At 33.6% G+C, this 20,661-nt stretch overlaps 1 protein-coding gene across 16 annotated transcripts in view; it reads left to right on the top strand.

The window, feature by feature from the left end:
* The first annotated feature begins 75 nt into the window (after window positions 1-75).
* The window catches only part of LOC125062155, a 38,657-nt gene continuing 18,071 nt past the window's right edge, over window positions 76-20,661 (top strand). For 12 of the 16 annotated variants that reach the window (XR_007119204.1, XM_047667829.1, XM_047667827.1 and 9 more), the window contains exons 1-17: window positions 76-207; window positions 3,421-3,479; window positions 4,037-4,213; window positions 5,397-5,573; window positions 8,798-8,965; window positions 9,147-9,231; window positions 9,596-9,783; window positions 11,245-11,415; window positions 11,801-11,998; window positions 13,057-13,261; window positions 13,798-13,968; window positions 14,390-14,560; window positions 15,605-15,732; window positions 16,348-16,399; window positions 17,209-17,261; window positions 18,608-18,859; window positions 20,525-20,653. Coding sequence is in view for 15 of the 16 variants with exons in the window: in XM_047667829.1 (XP_047523785.1) it covers window positions 4,043-4,213; window positions 5,397-5,573; window positions 8,798-8,965; window positions 9,147-9,231; window positions 9,596-9,783; window positions 11,245-11,415; window positions 11,801-11,998; window positions 13,057-13,261; window positions 13,798-13,968; window positions 14,390-14,560; window positions 15,605-15,732; window positions 16,348-16,399; window positions 17,209-17,261; window positions 18,608-18,859; window positions 20,525-20,653 (2,319 nt within the window). In the remaining variant the exon portion in view is untranslated. The other 4 variants (XM_047667818.1, XM_047667825.1, XM_047667823.1 and 1 more) reach the window with 4 other exon arrangements.

Here is a 20,661-nt window from a genome sequence, read left to right as displayed (position 1 = left end):
ACTACTGTTAAGGCATCTTGACTAAGGCCCCAGGCCATGAAATTAAAAAAAATCTAATTTGTACTCTATTACTCAGACTCCTTTCTTGTGTCGATGGTCGTCCAATGTATTTATAAAAAAAAGTAAAGAACTGCAGGCTGGGCGCAAACTGCTTTGCAAATGGCGTACCAAGAAATTTTAAATTAAGTGTTGTAGTGTTTAAAGAAGGTAATGTAGACATTTTTAGTTAGAACGAAACGTGAGTACATATTTCCAACAAAATTAAAAATTATGTGTTATGCATCATTTATCGACGATGTATAAATATAATATTAAAATATTATATTTTCCTAAATAACGGTATTGTCTTGTATTGGACCCCACATAATTAAAAAGGGGCATTAAGTAACGAGTCTATGTGTTTTGTTTTATTTCATATTTTCCAAGAACAAAGATTTCAATACATGTAGGCAGTTGATGAAAGTACATGATCTATTAATAAAACAGTCATTCACCCACTGTTCACAACTTCTTAGTTCGTTACCTGTTTGATATAAAAGTATACAAATTATTATATGCTCTAACTTTAGCGAAAGTTTCTCATTTGGTTAATAAAATTTTGTTGAGGTCACTAATTGTATGCTATCTTTGAACTGTTGAATGATTTTGCGCACAAAATCGTAACAAAAACAGTAAACAATTGTACTTGAGTAATTTAGAAAATAGTATTTGTTTGAATATGATTTTAGTGACTACTAAAATCTAATTTCAGTTCGACACGTTCTTTATTATTGTTGAAGCTTAAGTTAATTATTTAGAAAAGTGTTCATTATAATGTGTATAAGAAACACAAGCAATACCATTTAAAATTTGGATCTTAAATAAAGATAGCTAGTTGCTTTGCAGTCTCTCTAATAATTACCAAGATTTATTAGGTGAATCATAAGGTAACATTATTATGTCTATTAAGATTTTACCTCTAAAATATTATATTCTTCTTGTGTCGCTATCGGTGTTATTTTAAACAGTCCATATATTTTGTTGGTATTTGTTTCCTATCTCTTCTCTATACCTCATCAATTTTCTGAAACTGTATTAATCTTTCTGAAGTAATTAAAACGATCTCTTAACATAAACACTTAGGTCTTGCACCTGCATACATTCTGTTGATTGACTGTGTGGCCTCATTGATAGTACTCCTATAATTACCACACAATCATATTTTTCCAGATTTTGCTGTACTGCTGTAGCCCATTGGCCTATTGACCTTTGTTCACTTTCGTGAACTAACCAACCTATCTCCTTTTCAACCTAAATTTTTATAGCGACTGGATAAGCCTTAAGAAATTTAGACTTTAGCATCTTTGAATCTAACTGTGTGATCTTTGTATGTACTGATTCCTTCTTTGAAAACATCAGATTTTTTTTTAAATATTGATGGTAGTTCTTCCTTAAAAAATTAGTTTGTATTTATAGAAACATTTAAAGAAACCTTAATTCTAGTAACACTCACCTCAACTCGTACACCCATTAACACTACTGGAGGTTCTGTCCATATCCTAAGACTTTATTTAAAAAGTTACAACCAAAGGCAGATTTGAGGTAATCAATTTCTAAGTTTTCTTATTTATTATAAAAAGAATTTGCATTCAAAACTTTAACCGTTTAATGTAATTGTCCCAAGAAATTTTACTAATCCTCATCTAATTCTCAATTTTTTTATCTCGTCACCACAATTAAGTATTTTAATAATACTGCACATGCAGACCAAAGCATTTGTTGATGTTGTAGCCATAATTGAAGTGACATTAACATACTTGACAAAAAATTATTAAAATGCAATAAAAGGAATTACCCACGTCCATACACAACACATTGTTCCCTTATCCCTACGACTGACAATTGTTTGACTATTCTAGTTAAAAAGAATAATATTTTTTTAAAATTGTGTATCGGCCATTGAACCTTTGCCTTTGTGTTGCAGTCTAAATAGTAAATTTATGTGAATTAAATGCTGTTGGTGTTTTATGAGTAACATGCATGCAAATTGGTATTGTTAACACTAGTGAAAAGTCACTATTTCGATTAATTGTATACGAGCTGCCCCGCCCTTACACGAGCAAGGGTTGACTTGTAAACCTTGAAAAATTATATAAGGTTATATAATTTTTCAAGGTTTACAAGTCCTCCTGAATCATTCTACATTTTGGTGAACAAAAAATAGGAGGAGGACTTTTTTTTATAAAATAAAATCGTTTGACATATGCTGTCTTTGACTTTTTGTTGTACATTATCAAACTCTCCAAGTTTTCGTTAAAGCAACCTTCGTTTTCGTTCGCCCGCTTTTTCTTCGACTTTACCAATCCCACACCACATTTATTTTCTCATGTTTCGGTTTAACATATAGTCTATGACACTCACAAATAACGTTGTTGGTAAAAGAATTTACGGGTCAGTAGTTCCAGAGAACTACTTCCTACATCTTTTCAAACTACTTAGACTATTAGTGTAGGTATATGTAATTTACATATCTTATACATAATATAAACATATTAAACAGCTAAGTTTTTAAAATATCATGTTAAACAACGAATATATTCTGTTTTAAGTCCCGTAATTTATTGACGTTTTGGTTTGTTGAACTCATATAACATACATCTTATTAACCAAATTTTCTAATGCTTTCACTAAACTGAAATGCTACTATTGCAGTTATAATAATTACCACATCCACAACTTTCACCAACTGTGCAATTGTTGTGAAATAATTTTATTTGATATGATATTAATTTTTAAAACGACTTCAAATAAACCGAAAGAAAAAAAATACAAATTTGACTCGAATATTTTTCGTGCGTAATTTAAAACTGTGATACAGAAAAAAATCCAGTGGTCAATCTTGGTCTGGACTTTGTTGGTTCTATCAGTAGATATGTGCAACTGTTTCGTTTGTTTTTTTCTAATGGGCATATAGGTGATCAACCCTTGTGCCTGACACACGCTGTCGACTTTTTGGGTTTCTTCACGATATTTTCCTTCACCTACGAGCTAGAGCTGCACAGTGCACAGTCTGGATAGAATCTACGATCTCAGGCATGAGAGACGCACGCTAAGGCCACAGGGCCCACACACACTGCTCCATAGTGATCCGCTTGTAATAATAATTAAAAAAAATATTTACATTAATAAATTTTAGTGCTTTGTATAAGCACACACTTGCGAGCCTATTGGCACTGTGAGTGTCACTTAACATCAGGTGAGTTTCGCCTTCTCTACAAATTTTTCTCGGAAGGGAAACGTAGACCTACTCCATCAATAAATTGGTTGGCTAAATGAGCTATAGAGATTGTTAAATTAAATTAATACATTTAAAAATATGTATATAACAATAAAAGAAATACAGTCTTGTAATTAATTAATTGTATGTATATTTTGTTTCAGCATACAAATAGGAGCTGCCAAATAATAACTTCGTAGTAAATGTTGAACGGCTATTATCTGTAAGTGTACCCGAATTCGTTCGTGTTATATTGGGCGTGTTTGGCCGAAGTAAGTACTTACTGAATTTAGTAAGTCACTTACTATGCTTACAAAATTTTCGGCCGGGACACAAAATAAGTGCTAACGCAGTAAGTATGGCTTAATATACGACGCCATTTTGCTTATTGTTGATGTAAACAAAACGGACAGGAACAGACCTGTCATTGTTCAGATACACATGCACTCAATATAATTTAAATTTAAATTATATTCCTAAATTTAGTACTGTCAATTATATTCAGTCTATGAGGTTATGTACGGGATATGACATAAACCGGTGTTTTGTGTTATGTTAATAAGCCAGTAAGTCTGTCCTGGCCGAAAAGCGCTACAGTCAGCTTGTAAGACTTTAATTTTTTTATGCTTACTGGCTGACTAAGTTTAGTAAGTACTTACTTCGGCCAAACACGCCCATTCTTCAGTCAATAATAATAAATAATATTTATGTGATTAAGTAAATTATCCCTATTTTTCGTTCCTAGATTCATATATTTCAATAGGTTAACCTTTTTTCTAGATAAAAATGGCGATGGAAGTGGAGTACTCGACCAGGGAAAGGCATTTGGCTGGGCAATTGTTTGATTATTTTTGCACTACCCAGAGTATGAAGGAAATTCTATCGTCGTATACATTGCTGTGCGACGTACTCAGATTGAAGCCTAATAGATTAAATGAATTTTACCCGAAGCTTAAGGTTAGTAATGTCGTTTATATTGCATATTTCACGAAGGTTTCAATTGGTCAGTAAGGCGAAGACACAATTTTATATGTATTTCTTTTATTTGACATTTTCATTTTATGATTAGCGTTTATAGGCACACCGCAAATGTTTAAGTTGACTCCCACTTTCTGGCACAGTTATTGTTTTGATGAAACGTATTTTGGATTAGTACTTGAAAATATTTATTCTAAAAGTCGTTTTGCAAGGTCAAGTCTATTAATCAATTTATGCTGAACTGAAGCTTTTAGCAAGTAGATATGACGTTTCATTAGTAAATTGTACGTTAGCTAAAAGTATTATTTTTCAGAGAATAATGGTTTTAGTCTAATTGTGAAACGTGTTTGTTATCATTTGTTTTATATGGAAGAGATATGACGTTTTCCCTTTATAAAATAATTTCATTACTAAAATCGCAAAGTTTTAAGATGTTATGATTATTTACGATAAATTGTAGGTGACTGTTAAAAATATTTAATTATCTATCGGACACAAATAATTTAAAGATAACTTGTGATATCGATATACACGTTGCAAAAATCAATGATAATATATATTTCATTAATACTCGTATTATTGTGGTGTATTTTTATTCATCACTTGATATTTCTTTACATATTAATTTGTACCTAAAATATTTTCCATTATACTTGCTCGCAAATGTCTAGCTTACTCATAATTTTATTTATAATCAGATGATCTATCTTGCTCAGATCATCCATATCTGTGTATTTAACTACCAATGGAAAAAGATTTGCTGAAAAATCAAACTTTTCAAACGGGCTCAATGCGCTGACCTATACCACTAAGCCATGTATCATGCGCAGCAACCTTCGCAGGCTTTATTTAGAAATTAATTTAAGTTTTCAGTAATTGTCATGAATAATTCTGACTTCACTGTAAAAATTATTGTTATCTAATTTCCGTTCCAGTTGGAATTTTTGCCTTTCAGCAAAAATATTACTACTTGTCTAGAACAAGCCATGATGATGTTTTTTTTAAAGAAATTATAGCAAGTTGCGAACGTAATTCTTTTTGTTTTTACCTTATGGCGATTTTGATGCATATTTTCCGAATCAAAGCTGTGTTAGATTTTTGTGACAGGATTCTCGTCAATATTAACTTTTAATCAAGTTAAAATTTCATCAATTCTTTTCAGGCCATATTGAGTAATAATTGGAAAGCCCAGGCGCTGTTCACGAAATTTGATGAAAGAGCGAACCATAAAGAATATCAAAAGGGCAAAGCATGTTCAAAAACGCGTGTTCTAATAATTGGTGCGGGCCCCGCTGGTCTTAAAATGGCAATAGAATGCCAGTTACTAGGAGCAAAAGTGGTAAGTACCCACAAATTATATAAATTAAGGAGTTGCTTAAATTTACCTACCTACCACGGCCATCAAAACTCAGTGTTAATCAGTGATAGTGCCGTTTATTAACTGTATTGGTACGTTAACTAATATTTAAAAACGTTTTATGAAGATTCAACTTCAACATCTAATGGTAGGGGAGCCCGAGAGGGGATTTCGGGATTTACTAAAGCGCGGCAGATTAATATATAGGGAGATACCTTGTACCCGGTTAAGTACCTCCACAAAATATAAGGCCCATATATAAGGCCGCCCGTGAAGGAGACAGGATCAGATTAGTAAAAAAAAATTGACCATCAGAAATTCCCGAGCGCGTCAGATTAAGGTAGAGTGAGTTAATTACATCCTAAAAAGTGTATATTCCACTAATCTGACAATTTGAGAGTGACGGAAAAAAAGGGGAGGGCAACAAAGTTGTAAAAAAAAAACGTCATCTCGACATTCTCGAGCGAAGCTATTTTTTTTTTATTTTGAAGGAAATAATTCAAGAATAATGAAAAATATATAATCTGACGATTTCCGCAAGCCGAAATAACAAAAATTCGTCGATAAAGTTAAATGCGTGCAGCTGCGTGATGCCTACATTTCCTTAAACCGATCGGAATCTACTAAACGGCGTTCTAAATATTTCCCTCAAAATTACATTTCCTGTGAATTTGAACCGATTCGGACTGATAGATTTTGAGAAATTTTGAAAAATCTTAAAAAAATAAGATTTTTTTTTTAAGTGGTTTCTTTATCGATCAACTTCAAAAGCAACTTCAAGAACTTCAAGAAACCCGAAAAAGTGTTTTTTCGGGATTACTCCGAAATTTGTGGTTCGATCAATTAAAATTGCAAAATCACTTATGAGGATGATACAACTGCGTCGAATGCCGCCAACCGCGTGAAAATTGCTTGATCCATTCAAAAGTTATTGCGGTTTGAAAATTCCAAAAATAGTGTTCTATGAAACTTCTATCAGACTTTCGAGCTGAGAGAGCTCAAATGCATAGAAATATTATTTCTTTGAACTCAGCGAGCTCAAAATATCAATTTTAAGCGCCCAGGAATGTAATTAGCGGGAAGTTGCAGGGATGGCCCTTTAAGTGAACCGTTTTTGTAAATTTTTTTTGTCAGATCAGGCGAATCCCTCTAGATAATCGTCAGATTATGAGACAGTACGTTTTGAACATAAAGATGAACCACATATATTAATAAATATTAATCTGACGCGCTTGAGTATTTCAAAATTGCGATTTTTTTTTGCAAAATATGAAAAAGGCCGTGGGTTTGCGTCCCATCGAAATCGTCAGATTAGTGAATGAGAGCTTTTTTTTGGTGCACTTAACACTCCCTTAGAAAATCTGACGCGCTCGATAATTTTTATTTTTTATTCATTTTCAACCCTTAAATACAACCACCCGCATCATGCAAACGATCAGATTAACATACGTACATTATTAAAAATACGTAGGGCATTGATGCTATCAATATCTGACGCGCTCGAGGATGTCCATGCAACAGTTTTTTTTTACATATTTAACAATCTATAGCCGCTTCCCCCACCGATGAAAAGGTATATATCATATAACATTTTTTTCTTCTTATTATCTAAGCTTTGCATCCCAATAGGTCTCTACGACGCTCGAGTAAATCCCCATTTAGCATCGTGGGCTCCCCTACCATAATGCCTGCATTAGTACTCTGTAACTCACTTCAATGTTGAATTTTATAGCGCCCGATTATAAGCGCTACGGATATATGTAACTACATATATCGAAATTGCATACACAAGTCTGGATCGCTGGGGCTATCGTTATTGAAACTTACAGAGTACCCGTATTGATTAATTGAGGACTAGTAGATATTTAAATATTTACCAGTGCGTGGTATTCAATATACCGTATTACAGACTACTTTTAATAATACAAATAGTGGAAATGCCTGTTATAAAGGTACTGCCGTAGTTACCCAACTTATTAAATATAAGTTATTATTACTGTAAAAAACAAATTAAAAGTCAAAGCGCATATTTTACTCTACATTTTATCTTTGAATAAATTCCATTGTAATGACCGATAAGCCCCCTTACCAATAAACGCCTCAAATTTTCTAAACGTGTAATACGTTTTTAGTGTTTAAATCTCGGACCGCTAGTAAACGTCTTTAACAACAAAATTTATCATCAGCGGTTGTATGTAATGGACGTATTTATAAGACAATTGAAGGATGTTAACAAAAAAAATATAATAAATTATTTCCGCTACGGGACGACGAGTTCTATATGCAATTTCTAAATTTTTTATAAATTAAAAAAAAACAATTTGGAAATTCAACATTAATTAAACAATTCAAAAGTTAAATTTTGAATAAAAACTGATCCACGAAATAGCGTAGTTAAACAACTATTACATCAATAATAAAGTGTTTGCTCAGTAAACGCATATGTATTCCTTATACCATGTTAGTCAAAGAATCTTAATACCGCTATGGCAGCTGGTTATGACTCAATAACTTCCGAAGTGTTTAAATTCTTCTCACAACAACTAGCTTCTTACACACCGTAAAGATTTATCATTTGCACAAGGTAGTTTACCTAGTTACTTTAAATAACGATTATAAAACAAATATTAAAAAAGGGCAATAATATTATAAAAACTTAAGCTGAAGTGTTTGAGAAACTTGCACAATATGCAAATTTCCTTTTAGATAAATTCAGTGTTATAAATATTGAACGGTACTGTTTTCAAAAATATCAATATTACAGCTTTCTAAGCATTCGATTGCGTAAACTATAGGATTCTTCAAAAATTTTGGAGGCTTGTTTTACAATGTCTGTAAAGTTACCAAACGAAGTAATCAATGTAATTAGTTATGTTGATATAACACGCTCTCCTAATATTTGTCATAAAGACGTTATTCTTGTAAGCACCACACTGTATTAAAAAAAATGCTATGGGAATCACACTATTTTCTCAGACGTTACAGTACTGTGAAGGAAGGAATGTAAAGTATGATTTTTAGGCTCAATGTTAGTGTGCTATATGTGGGAGAACTAGTAGGTTATAAGTTTTAACATAGGTAGAACACACTATGATATTTAAAATTTTATTATATTTAACAACGCGCTTCCTAACACAAATGTAAACTGCCATACTTTGAACTATAGCTAAAACAACTAAAAGCTAACAATAAATATTCAAACACAGGTGCTGATAGAGAAAAGGGAAGAGTTTTCTAGAAATAACGTAATCCATTTATGGCCGTTTGTAATACAAGATCTAAACAACCTTGGGGCTAAAACGTTTTACGGAAAATTTTGCGCCGGTTCTATCAATCACATTAGCATAAGACGGCTACAATTTATTTTACTAAAGGTATGTATAACAAGCTAATGTTACAAAAATTAATCATTCAGTGCCATTAAGTTCTAGTTATATTGTGTCTTTATATCGATAAGAATAACGAGTTTCTTAATACTTTCTATTCTTAACTCTCAGAATGGACACTTGCGTGACTCGTCGTCAGTAATATAATGTTTTTGTAAATAAATTTTAGATGGCACTTCTGTTAGGGGTTGAAGTACACCAAGGCATTGCCTTCGATGATCTTGTGGAGCCAGAAATAAGTGAGGATGATGAAAGTAAGTATCATCATTTTACTGCATAAGCTAATGTAATGAGTATGAAATAATATTTGCATGTAGCGAATAATGATGGTCATAAATGGAAGATTCACTATATTTTATATTCATAAAAATCGAGTCACTATTGAGCAATACCAATTTTATAAAGGTTTTAGTGAAACCCCGGTGCGCTTGATGCTCTTAATGCCACTAATTATTTGAAAGTATTAAGAGCATTTATTCCAGCTGTGAATCGTTTATTAATATATATATTTAGATATTATATGTGCCGATATTATACGGGCCTTCAAAAGAGTACTCTCCCTTAAACCCGGAAATGCTGGTTTGCATATATATTTTGCTAACACCAAATTTTGTATAGTTACAGGATGGCGAGCGCTATTACAACCAAGAACACACCCTGTTTCACAATACGAATTTGACGTGCTAATTGGTGCTGATGGGCGACGAAACTCGCTACGTGGATTTGAGAAGAACGTTTTACGTACAAAACTGTGTATTGGCATAACTGTCAATTTCATTAATCGAAATACTGAGGAGGAGGCGGCGGTAAGATTTTTTGTCCGTGTCAACTATAAGGTTTCTTTGTTAATATCTGTCAAGTTTCGATCTTTGTTAATACCTGTCAAGTTTCGGTCTTTGTTAATACATGTCAAGTTTCGGTCTTTGTTAATACATGTCAAGTTTCGGTCTTTGTTAATATCTATCAAGTTTCGGTCTTTGTTAATACATGTCAAGTTTCGGTCTTTGTTAATACATGTCAAGTTTCGGTCTTTGTTAATACATGTCAAGTTTCGGTCTTTGTTAATATCTATCAAGTTTCGGTCTTTGTTAATACATGTCAAGTTTCGGTCTTTGTTAATACATGTCAAGTTTCGGTCTTTGTTAATATCTATCAAGTTTCGGTCTTTGTTAATACATGTCAAGTTTCGGTCTTTGTTAATATCTATCAAGTTTCGGTCTTTGTTAATACATGTCAAGTTTCGGTCTTTGTTAATATCTATCAAGTTTCGGTCTTTGTTAATACATGTCAAGTTTCGGTCTTTGTTAATACATGTCAAGTTTCGGTCTTTGTTAATACATGTCAAGTTTCGGTCTTTGTTAATATCTATCAAGTTTCGGTCTTTGTTAATATCTATCAAGTTTCGGTCTTTGTTAATACATGTCAAGTTTCGGTCTTTGTTAATATCTATCAAGTTTCGGTCTTTGTTAATACATGTCAAGTTTCGGTCTTTGTTAATACATGTCAAGTTTCGGTCTTTGTTAATATCTATCAAGTTTCGGTCTTTGTTAATACCTGTCAAGTTTCGGTCTTTGTTAATATCTGTCAAGTTTCTGTCTTTGTTAATACCTGTCAAGTTTCGATCTTTGTTAATACCTGTCAAGTTTCGGTCTTTGTTAATACCTGTCAAGTTTCGGTCTTTGTTAATACCTGTCAAGTTTCGGTCTTTGTTAATACTACTGTTTTTTGTTTAGGTATGGGTTTTTCATTATTGCTCTTATTTTGATTCATGGATGTACCAATATCGTTCAATATTCTAATAAAAGAGCTTAAGTTTATATCGCATTCAATATCACTAACTACCAAATTTAAGACTAAAGCAGCGTTGCATTTGTTTCGTGAATTTTTTTGAAGTGAAACTTCTTTATCGACGTATGGGAGAAATTTTATAGCAAATCGTCACATTTTTCGGTTACGTGCCATCTTTTTTATTTATTATTTATTATTGGACACTTAATATTTTAACGACAATTAAATTCCTAACATATCTTCCTTTTTCCGTCCCTCTAAGTATCGGAAATCTAAACTTTTAGATTTGTATAAATATGAACAACACATACAAGATTAGTTTGCCACAGAAGTTTCACTTCTGACAAAGTACACACTTTGTACACACACTTTTTTTCTTAATAGACAAGTAGGTAATCTGCCTTCTATGCCTTATAGTTATGCCCACATAGAAAGTGTCCGTTGCAGCTTATTCACCATTTTCATTTTAAACTTTTTAGGTGAATGAAATTGGTGGCCTCAGTTATATATTTGCCCAACAATTTTTTAAAGATATAGAAAGTGCTACGGGTATAGACCTAGAGAATATAACCTATTATAAAGATGAGACGCATTATTTTGTAATGACAGCGAAGAAAAGTAGTCTTATTAAAAAGGGCGTACTATTAAGGGTAAGTTAATAAATTTGTTGAATTTAATATTTGATGTGTGTGGCACTCACTATATTAAGTGTGGTTTTAAAGTGAATGAATCAGGGTGCGTTCAAGTTTTACGAAACGAATTTGGGGGGGAGGTCTTTTTGTAAAACATTACGATGCGGGGCGGTGATTGAATTACGCGTTATTGTTAATATTATTTTCGACTTTCCAGTACTTTACACTACATAAACTTTTAGGTATAAAGAGTCACTAGGTGGTCACTAAACGTTTTAATATACTTGGGACAGTACTGTACTTGGCTACAGAAAAACGTTACGGCGCGTTACATTTTCCAATAATCTCCAAAAAATTTGTACGCAATACTTGAACGCCCCTCACGCTTTATATCGTTTTTCAGGACTACTTGAATGTACAAACTCTTTTAAGTAAAGAAAATGTATCAAGAGAAGCATTGATGAATTACGCACTCGAAGCGGCGCGTACCGCCACCAAAGGCCAAATTCCGAACATGACATTCGCAGTGAATCATTGCGGGGAACCTGATATAGCAATATTCGACTTTTCAACGTCTTATTCATCGGAAAATGCTTCCATCGTAAGTACATTGTATGTTATATAGAGTAAGCATAATTTGTTAGAAAGAGACGAATATTAAGCAGCAGGGCCGTAATTTTCGGGCAGTTGCCGATCAGTACCGGAACTAACTTGTGTCTGAAGTTGAAACTCTAAGTCATAGTTCAACTTAACATCAAGAAGGCAAAAGTCTGTACGTTTTCCGCTAAAATTACTACCGCTATCGAATGACGTTCAGTTGCGCTGTTGTTTGGAAAGGAAGCCTTAATAAGCCTCTAAGAAGCTTGGTGTGAAGCAAGGCAAGATGGTACTTCACTCCGGCCTATCGCCTTAAGGCCAAACTCTGCCCCATATGGAGTACTGTTCTCACCTCTGAGTGTGAACTCCCGAGTACCTTAACTATCCACATAGCTATTCAAATCGTCGGCGACCTGTTACGACGTTTCGATCCGTTGACGTTACGAAGAAATGTGTGTTCGGACTAAATGCAGCTGAATTTCATCATCGGTCGTTAAGGCAGAATGCGAAATTGGACTTATATATCGTCTGTCGTTCCACATGTGTTCCATAGTTTAAATACAATTCCAATAAACTATGTGGAACCAGCTGCCCACTGCAGTATATCCGAATCAATTCTTAGGACAAACCTTCTGCCTCTTTGCATAATTGAAGAAGTTGTAGAAAATTATACAGAAATAACAATAGAAGCTAGGTAGCATGGGCCCTCACTCGCCTATGAGTTTTGAAATATTGAAGATACGACAGTCCTCTCGCGAGTTCCTTAACAAGTTAAAAATAGTATTTTCAAATCATGTTATTGAGTAGAAAAGTAGTGAAGTGAAACAATCAGTTCTCTTTTTAACTTTTTTAACAATACTAGTGGTAGTAAATAGTATTTATCATGGTAACTTTGAATAATTTAAAGATTGTTTATCTTTTGCTAAGAACAAGAACTACATTATAGAAACACAAATTCACTGATCAGTGCTATTATTAGTGGTCGTAGACTCATCAACTTTTGATGCTTATGTCTGGAGCAACGATATTTGTGAAGGTTTTTGACGTTGAATTATTTTTTAGGTGTACGAGGTTATAGGAAAAAGATTGTTATGTCAGTTGATAGGCGACAGTCTGATGGAGCCATTTTGGCCTACCGGTTCGGGGTGTGCCAGGTGCTTCCTTTCAGCTATGGACGCGTCGTGGGCTGTACGATCGTGGTGCCAACGGCCGGAGAAGCATCCGCTGTTTGTCATAGCTGAAAGGGAAAGCATCTACAGATTACTGCGTGAGTACAAATATTAGAACTTTTTCGGTAAAAAGTATTTTCAGCGAAAGTTTGACCTTTATAGTTGGTAATTGTGTAATATTTAAGTGTGGTGACTATTTAGGTTAAATTTCAGTGTTGTCCACAATAATTTGATTTAATTATGTATTTTCGCTCAAATGTTCTCTTCATTCGAGGTCATTTTTAATGTGATTAAAAAAATCAATAATATGTCAAAAAGTCGTAGGAAATAGTTTAAATAAAATATTAAGTTCCCCATAAAATTATCGACTTAAACCTCGAAAATCTAAGCAAAATCTATTTACCTGATTAATTGAACTAAGCGCCGATAAAGATTCGATCTTAGGTTCGCTGTTTATATTTATTTAATTTAATTTTCAATGTGTCAAGCACTTACAGGCAAACATAGCATATAAGAAATAATAAAATTAATTAATATAATAAGAATATAATTTAAATAAACATTAAACGAAAATCGCTTATATATTCTTAAGAGAATGTTACAAAACATTTACGTATATATTATTTTTTTACAGCACAAACTACTGCAAACAACTTACAGCCGAATATTCCGGCCTACACAATAGATCCCATTTCCAGGTATTCTAACCTTAATACCCGATGCGTCACGCCGAATTCCGTTTTGAAACTTTATATAAGCGATCACCCAATATCATTGGATGCAGAGATGCCCCGACGAGAGACAGGTATTTTATTCCCAAAATAAATAATATATTTAAATAAAAATATATATAAAACTAGCAGACTCGGCCAAGCGTTGCTGTGGCAAAGGTTTTTGTTATATTACATAGTAGTAAACTATTCAAGGGAAACGGTAGAAGAACTTATGTGAAATGTGGGTAGTTTTAACACAGCGCCATCTGTTAGAATTGTATCAAATAAAAAACAAATATTTGCAATAAATTAAAATTGCGACTATAATTTGAGATTTAAACTACCCTATCTTTTAAGTTGGATCAAACTACACACGGTGTGCAAATTTGATTGATATCGGTTCGGTAGTTAAGGAGTCCATTGAGGACAAACATTGTGACACGAGATTTAAATATATTAAGATAAATAATAATTGGTGATAGAAAACTTTTTCTTATCTGTAAACACTTTCAGATAATATAACGTTAAGGGCGATGCTCAACTGGGCTGGACATCCGGACTTGCAATCGGCGACATGTCCGAAGGCCCTTTGGGATATTGTGATGAGGTATCGACACGACCTTCTCCCTGAATACAATGAAGAGAACTATAGATATATATACGAGTTGCTGGAAGAAAAATTCTGTAAGATTTTAATTGTGATTATTTCGTTAGAAAACTTACGAGTCCTTGCTAAAGCATTGGTATTTTATAAAATGTTTTTGGACGTTTATTAGGCTGATACAAGATTGCATAGGGGTTTGACAGTGTTGGCCTAGAGGCTTTAGCGTGTGACTTATCCCTGAGGTACTAGGTTCGATACTAGGATGTGCACCAATGGATTTTCTATTTCCGCATTTAACACTCATACGGTGAATTAAAACATCGTGAGGAACCGCAAAGACCTACTTGCATTTGAAAAAAAATGATCACGAAACATATAAAGAAATCTGAGGCCCAGGCCTAAAAGGTTGTAGCGCCACTAATATTTAAAGGGGTTACTTATAACTAAAATATTTCTTATTTTAACATAAAAGTAGTTTAACAGCACCCTAAAGATAATAACAGAATGGAGGATATGCATAAAATTAGGCTTAAATATTTTTTCGCCAAACCTTTTGTTGTCATATTATAATTAAATTAAATTATTTAATTATCAATTAAAGCCATCAAATATTATTTAAAAAGTGTACGATAAGGGAAATCAGGCACAGATGGCTGATCACCTACTTGCCTATTAGATTGACAAATATTCATGAAAAAAAATACAGACCTAAACAGCCTGTAGCTTATTATTTAATTTTAAATATGTACCTGATGAAAAGTGTGCAAGGCCTGCTTAACAACTTATTCTCCCCCTAAGACGACCCCTCGCTAAGTAATTATGTAATCTTCACTAAGCAAATGAATTTGAAAAATTTGCCAAATATATGGGTGCCAAGTCGTATTTGAGAATATTCGCTAGCCTCTAAGCCACTGATGATGATGGACTTATTAATATTGTTAGCGGACTAACGCCATCTTGTAGCAGAAACCTATATAACGCGAAGCAATCCCGGCGTTGACTCACTTTTATTTCGAGACTTCGTGCGGAACGGACGTGTTACTAACCTACCCTCAGTAAATTTTAAAAGTGTAAAGTACTTACGTCCTAATCTTTTGTGTTAACTAATAATATAATTATTTCAGTGCCACAACTTGAATACGATTTAGACGACACGCGTTATAGGTACCTTTTGGGTGTCTATGTCGCTTTTAAGGGAGAAGTGCCTTACGCGCCGAGCATCGCCTTAGACCAAGACAGTATCCTTTCGCTTGTACGTATTTTCTCTTATTCTCTTTATGTCTTAAGTAAAATTGATAGACAACGGTGAAAATCTATAATATTTTTAATGAAAATATGGAATTAAATCAAGAATTGCTGGAGCGATTTCAATAATTTTTCATATGCCGGGATAATGCCTGTTTCGGTTTTTGTTTATTTATAGAATCGATGTGTTACAAAGAAGTAATGGCACTAAATGTAAAATTATGAAGCATTAATATGTATTTCTTTACTGACAAGTCATAAGTGTACAATGTGTTACCTATATGATTAAATGATTTTTGAATTAGAATTTGAATTGAATAGACCTTTAGAAAATTTATGATTTTCTACTATACTTATTTTTTTTGTATATTTGTATTTTGTTGTGATAAACTAGCCAGCACTTGGCACATCTATACGTTGGTTATCTAGGATAAAATAAATAGGCATGTTTTAATATGGCGGACACAATAATGAAAATAACAAAAATATGTACCATTCAAACAATATAGAAGAAATATTTAAGAAATTGAATGGTGATTATAATGTGTGAGGGAAGAAACAGTATTTTCCAAAACGCGTCGGAAGGGAATTAGGAGAATTAATATTTATTCTTTTTTTTCAGTTCCAATCAATGGTTTCTGTGCCAAGGCCTATGCCAGTTCTAACAAATACAAGTAAGTGCGCTTTTGTTTCACCTCAACCTATCCATTTGACTTATGATGGCCATTCAAAAACTTCCAATGGCGGTAGCGATTCATTGGAATGTATCTCAATATAGACTGATCTTTATAATTGGCAGATCTGTGATCTACATTTAAAAAATCACTATTTTAAATCTCTTTTTAAGTTAACGCCTATATATCAGGTTACCTAATGCTAACCAATTTGTTAAGATCAGTCATAAAACAACCGTTTGCGTTAAAACATGTAATTTCCTCCTTTTCTTTATTATCTATCTATTCGGATACATCACTAGTAGTGAATTTAAATACAAAATGTACTTACTTTACGACTTAGAATAGAATGATTAATACGAGAACATCTGAATTAAACCTGTATACGGAGAATGACCAATAACAATTATGATGATTAAATAAATACGATATAAAAATCAACGTTTAAACCTATATTAGCTGTCAAGTTTTCTAACAGAACACTTCTTTGAAATATGTTGAAATTTCGTATTTAATATCGGCGAGCACACGCTGCACACGGATGGCGTTAGTTTTAAAACTTCGATATTTAATTTGCCTGAATTAGCTAATTAGTATGCAAGACTTGTGTGATTTTACTATACTTTACCGCTAAAAGTTTTTAGCGTATATATAGAGATAAGTAGGTACCCTATGTACCTACTTATCTCTATATATATTTTAGTTTCTATTAATGTTAAAAATTTAATAATTAAATAATAACTTGACAAATGTTGGACTGCTATGAATATAATAATAATAACTTTACAAACAAAATTATTTTGTTCCAGTAGTTGCAGTTCCGAGTATAAATCCGAACAGGCGACAAACCGTTGATAACAGGGTAAGTACAAACACAGCTGACTTCATTAGGAAACGAATCGGCAAATTAGATATTAATGATATCACCAAACTCGCACGTTTAATGGAAGGACATGATGCAATATCAGACTCCGAATATTCCGATAAACATACAGAGATTCACGATCAAATAATAGCGCTCCTAGATCCTGACGAATCACCGGACCCACAGATGGTTAGAGAGGCTATTACAGATTTACTTCAAGGCTCTTCCAGAAGTAAAGTTAACCTTCAAGGTGACCTGACGAAATTCTTTGCGAACGAACAGATAAATGAAAAAAAATCGTCTAGATGCCTAAAGGGTCTTGACCCCGAAAGTATCAAACCTCAAGATATTTTGTATTACGATGAATCAGAAACAAATCGTACAATATCGAATAAATTGGAGAGAAAAACTATTAAGAAGCTTGTGCGTTCACAATCAGATGAAAGTCCCGATGTTCCTAGAACTGACATAATTAATCGCAGAAAAAATTCTGATTCCATGGTAAGCGTTAGAACCGGTTCCTCGGAAATTGGTCACGGTATAAAAGATATGAGAGATTTGTTTGAAGGGAAACTTGATAATAGGAATGATGACAAGACTTTTATAACGCATAGAGAAGACAGGAAGAAGATGTGTAGAGATCTGCGCTGGCAACAATTTGCAAATATTATTGAAGGAAAGAACAACGATTCGTACTGTATCGAACCCAAACAAATTTTGTCTATAGGAAACGCTGAGTTAGCAGAGAAGCGACTAAAAATGGCAGAACTATTGTTAGGTGTCTCGCAAGAAAGCGCCTCCGGGACTACAGCCCCGCGTAGTTCTGGGAATGTAGCATTTAGAATGCAAAGAATCACAAATATGATAGCAAGAAACAACACTCAAGCAAAGCTACCTAAAGGCACCAGTAGGAGGAAAGAGGCCCGTGAAATGATGAAGGAACGTGTGGAGAAAAGTCTTCAATTGCTGACACTGGAACCGCCACCCGCTGTATCCCAGACTGACTTAGAACACGATTATGGACTCCAACAGTACAGAGCGGACGCCCCGGACTTTGACGAACGAGTTAAAAAACTAGAGAAACAACTTCAACACTATGTGAGATTGGTGTGTGTGTGTTGCATGGAAACCTTGACATCATAACTATTTTTATATTGCCACTATTTGAAAATCATTATTTTTTCACTTCTTTCTAATATTCTTATAGTTTTTCCCAATCAGTTTTGCATTGAGTGTGTATAATATTTAAAAACAGCATGGCACAATTGAGTGGAAATCGTTTAAACTAACAATGTGTGCTTCGTAAACTGGAACATTTTTGGATTATTCTTTATGGTTTACAGGACGAATCGGCAATTGAACCGATAAAGGCAATCGGTAGTGGTATAAGAGTGGCTCAACTAGCAGCCGAGTTAAACACGACGGCTCTACCTAAACCTAAACCTGTAAAGCCAAAAGACCTAATGAGGGCTATAGGAAAGATAAGTCAGGATGACTGGCAAATTAAACAAATCGAAGGAAAGATTAACGAGAATAGATTTGGGCGTCCGATGCCATCTGCGGCAGAACGTGTACCCAAATGGGACCGGGAACAAGTAAGAATACCACGCTTAGTCACGAACACGTGAGTCTTGTGTATATCATGAGACCCGACAGTTTTGATGTCTTGAATATTAATAACCTTAATTTATCGGATGGTAACTTATCCCTCTGATATTATTATTTTATTAATATTTCACTGTTTCCTTATCACTCACACTCTTCCTTGTCACTTGTGAATATCTGGTTGTTATTACAAGTGTTGATTAACTTGTTTACAATTATTTCGGCGGCGACGGATTCTTTTATTTATTTGTAAAAGTAGACTCGACTTTCCTTTAGCACCAATCGAATTTAGGGGTGTTTGTATAGCGGAATAGATAAATGTTATTAAAATCAAACATTACCTTCGAAACGTCGTAATTCATCATATAAAAAATCCCGTAAAATTGATAATCCTTCAGTTTTTACATTTCAGTTAGTTAAAAAAAAATCATAAGGAGCTGACAAAAATAGTTCCCCATTCCCCTCATACAAAGCAAACCTTTCTCTTAAGATCTTTATTTGTATGACAAAGTATTAATTGTCAAAGCAACCCAGAAAACTGAAACCACAACCTTCCCAGGCTGTGTCCTCTTTTTGTGGACGAAAGCTCTAAACATTATTACAACTTCCAGCTATTAATTAAACAAATCTACCTCAGGTGTTAATTAGGCCGCCTAGACTAACATCTGATTGTATTGTTCCTGTGTTTATATTGTTTAAACTCAAACTAACATGACGTCGTCCGAACCTGAGTAATTTAAAATTACATTCATTACAGTCGACATTGTAACGATGGTAAAAAAAATTGAATTTTAAAAATTCATATCTCGCGGAGTTCATCTTTCATTTATATCCTACCCGTGCTAAATGTGAACGTCTAAATCGATTGGTGCTATTACAAAGTGAATCCAAAGCAGTCATAAATAATAAATCTATTGTTATGTGAGCTTTTGTGGGAATCTGCTTTTATATATACACCTGGGAGCAAGGTCGGTGTCGCGTGTGTTCGTGCATAATAGAGACATGTTCACGAGTCACAAGTTGCCTCCAACGTGACAAGCTTCGCTTCAGAGAAAGCTTGTCTTCGGCACTGTCAAAAATGTCATAGCACAGATTAATACGCCTTGAAATTAGATGATGCTTCAAGATCTGGAGAACAGTTCTGAAAAGCTTTGTTTCTTGTATAACGTGTGTGTTTGTCTTATTATTTCGCTTTCTAATAGGTATCTTAAGCCACGAAATGGTCAGGAAATTCATTTGTATATGTGTCTTGGACTATTTAATCTTGTGGGCTTATAAAATGTATATATGCACGACGATGACATACATCTTTCAAAGAAATTTAACATGCTAAAGTCAAAGTAAAGTCGCTTTATACATAAAAAGGAAATCAGTCTTATTGCACTCTTTTAACGAAATATTTCAACAAAAACTTTATACTTTAGTGTCTTTCTGTCGAATTATATTTACGCTGTGATGAAAATAGAGTACTACTAATGTGAGTACATATGAGATTGTTTAGTAAACCGTGCAATTTGATGGATTGATTGTTTATGAATAATAGTCAATAATTCACTTATAAAATTAATACGTTAGCCTCAAGGCAAAACTTATATGTGTGTAGTTTTGTATATATATTATATTGATTAGAAATAAAGTTGTAATTTGTTTTGCAGTTTCTTAACAGACAGCATAGGGTACAACACGGTCAGACTGAGGACAAGTGGACGGCTGGCGATACAATCATAAAGCGGGTCGATAACAAATTGAAGGACACTGGAAGGCCAGAACAAGGAAGGACTTCGGTCAGTTT

This window comes from Pieris napi, chromosome Z (genome assembly GCF_905475465.1).
Source record: "Pieris napi chromosome Z, ilPieNapi1.2, whole genome shotgun sequence".
In the NCBI taxonomy this organism is placed as follows: Eukaryota; Metazoa; Arthropoda; class Insecta; order Lepidoptera; family Pieridae; genus Pieris; species Pieris napi.
The sequence above is the reverse complement of the archived record's forward strand: the minus strand, read 5'-3'. Positions and strand labels throughout refer to the sequence as shown.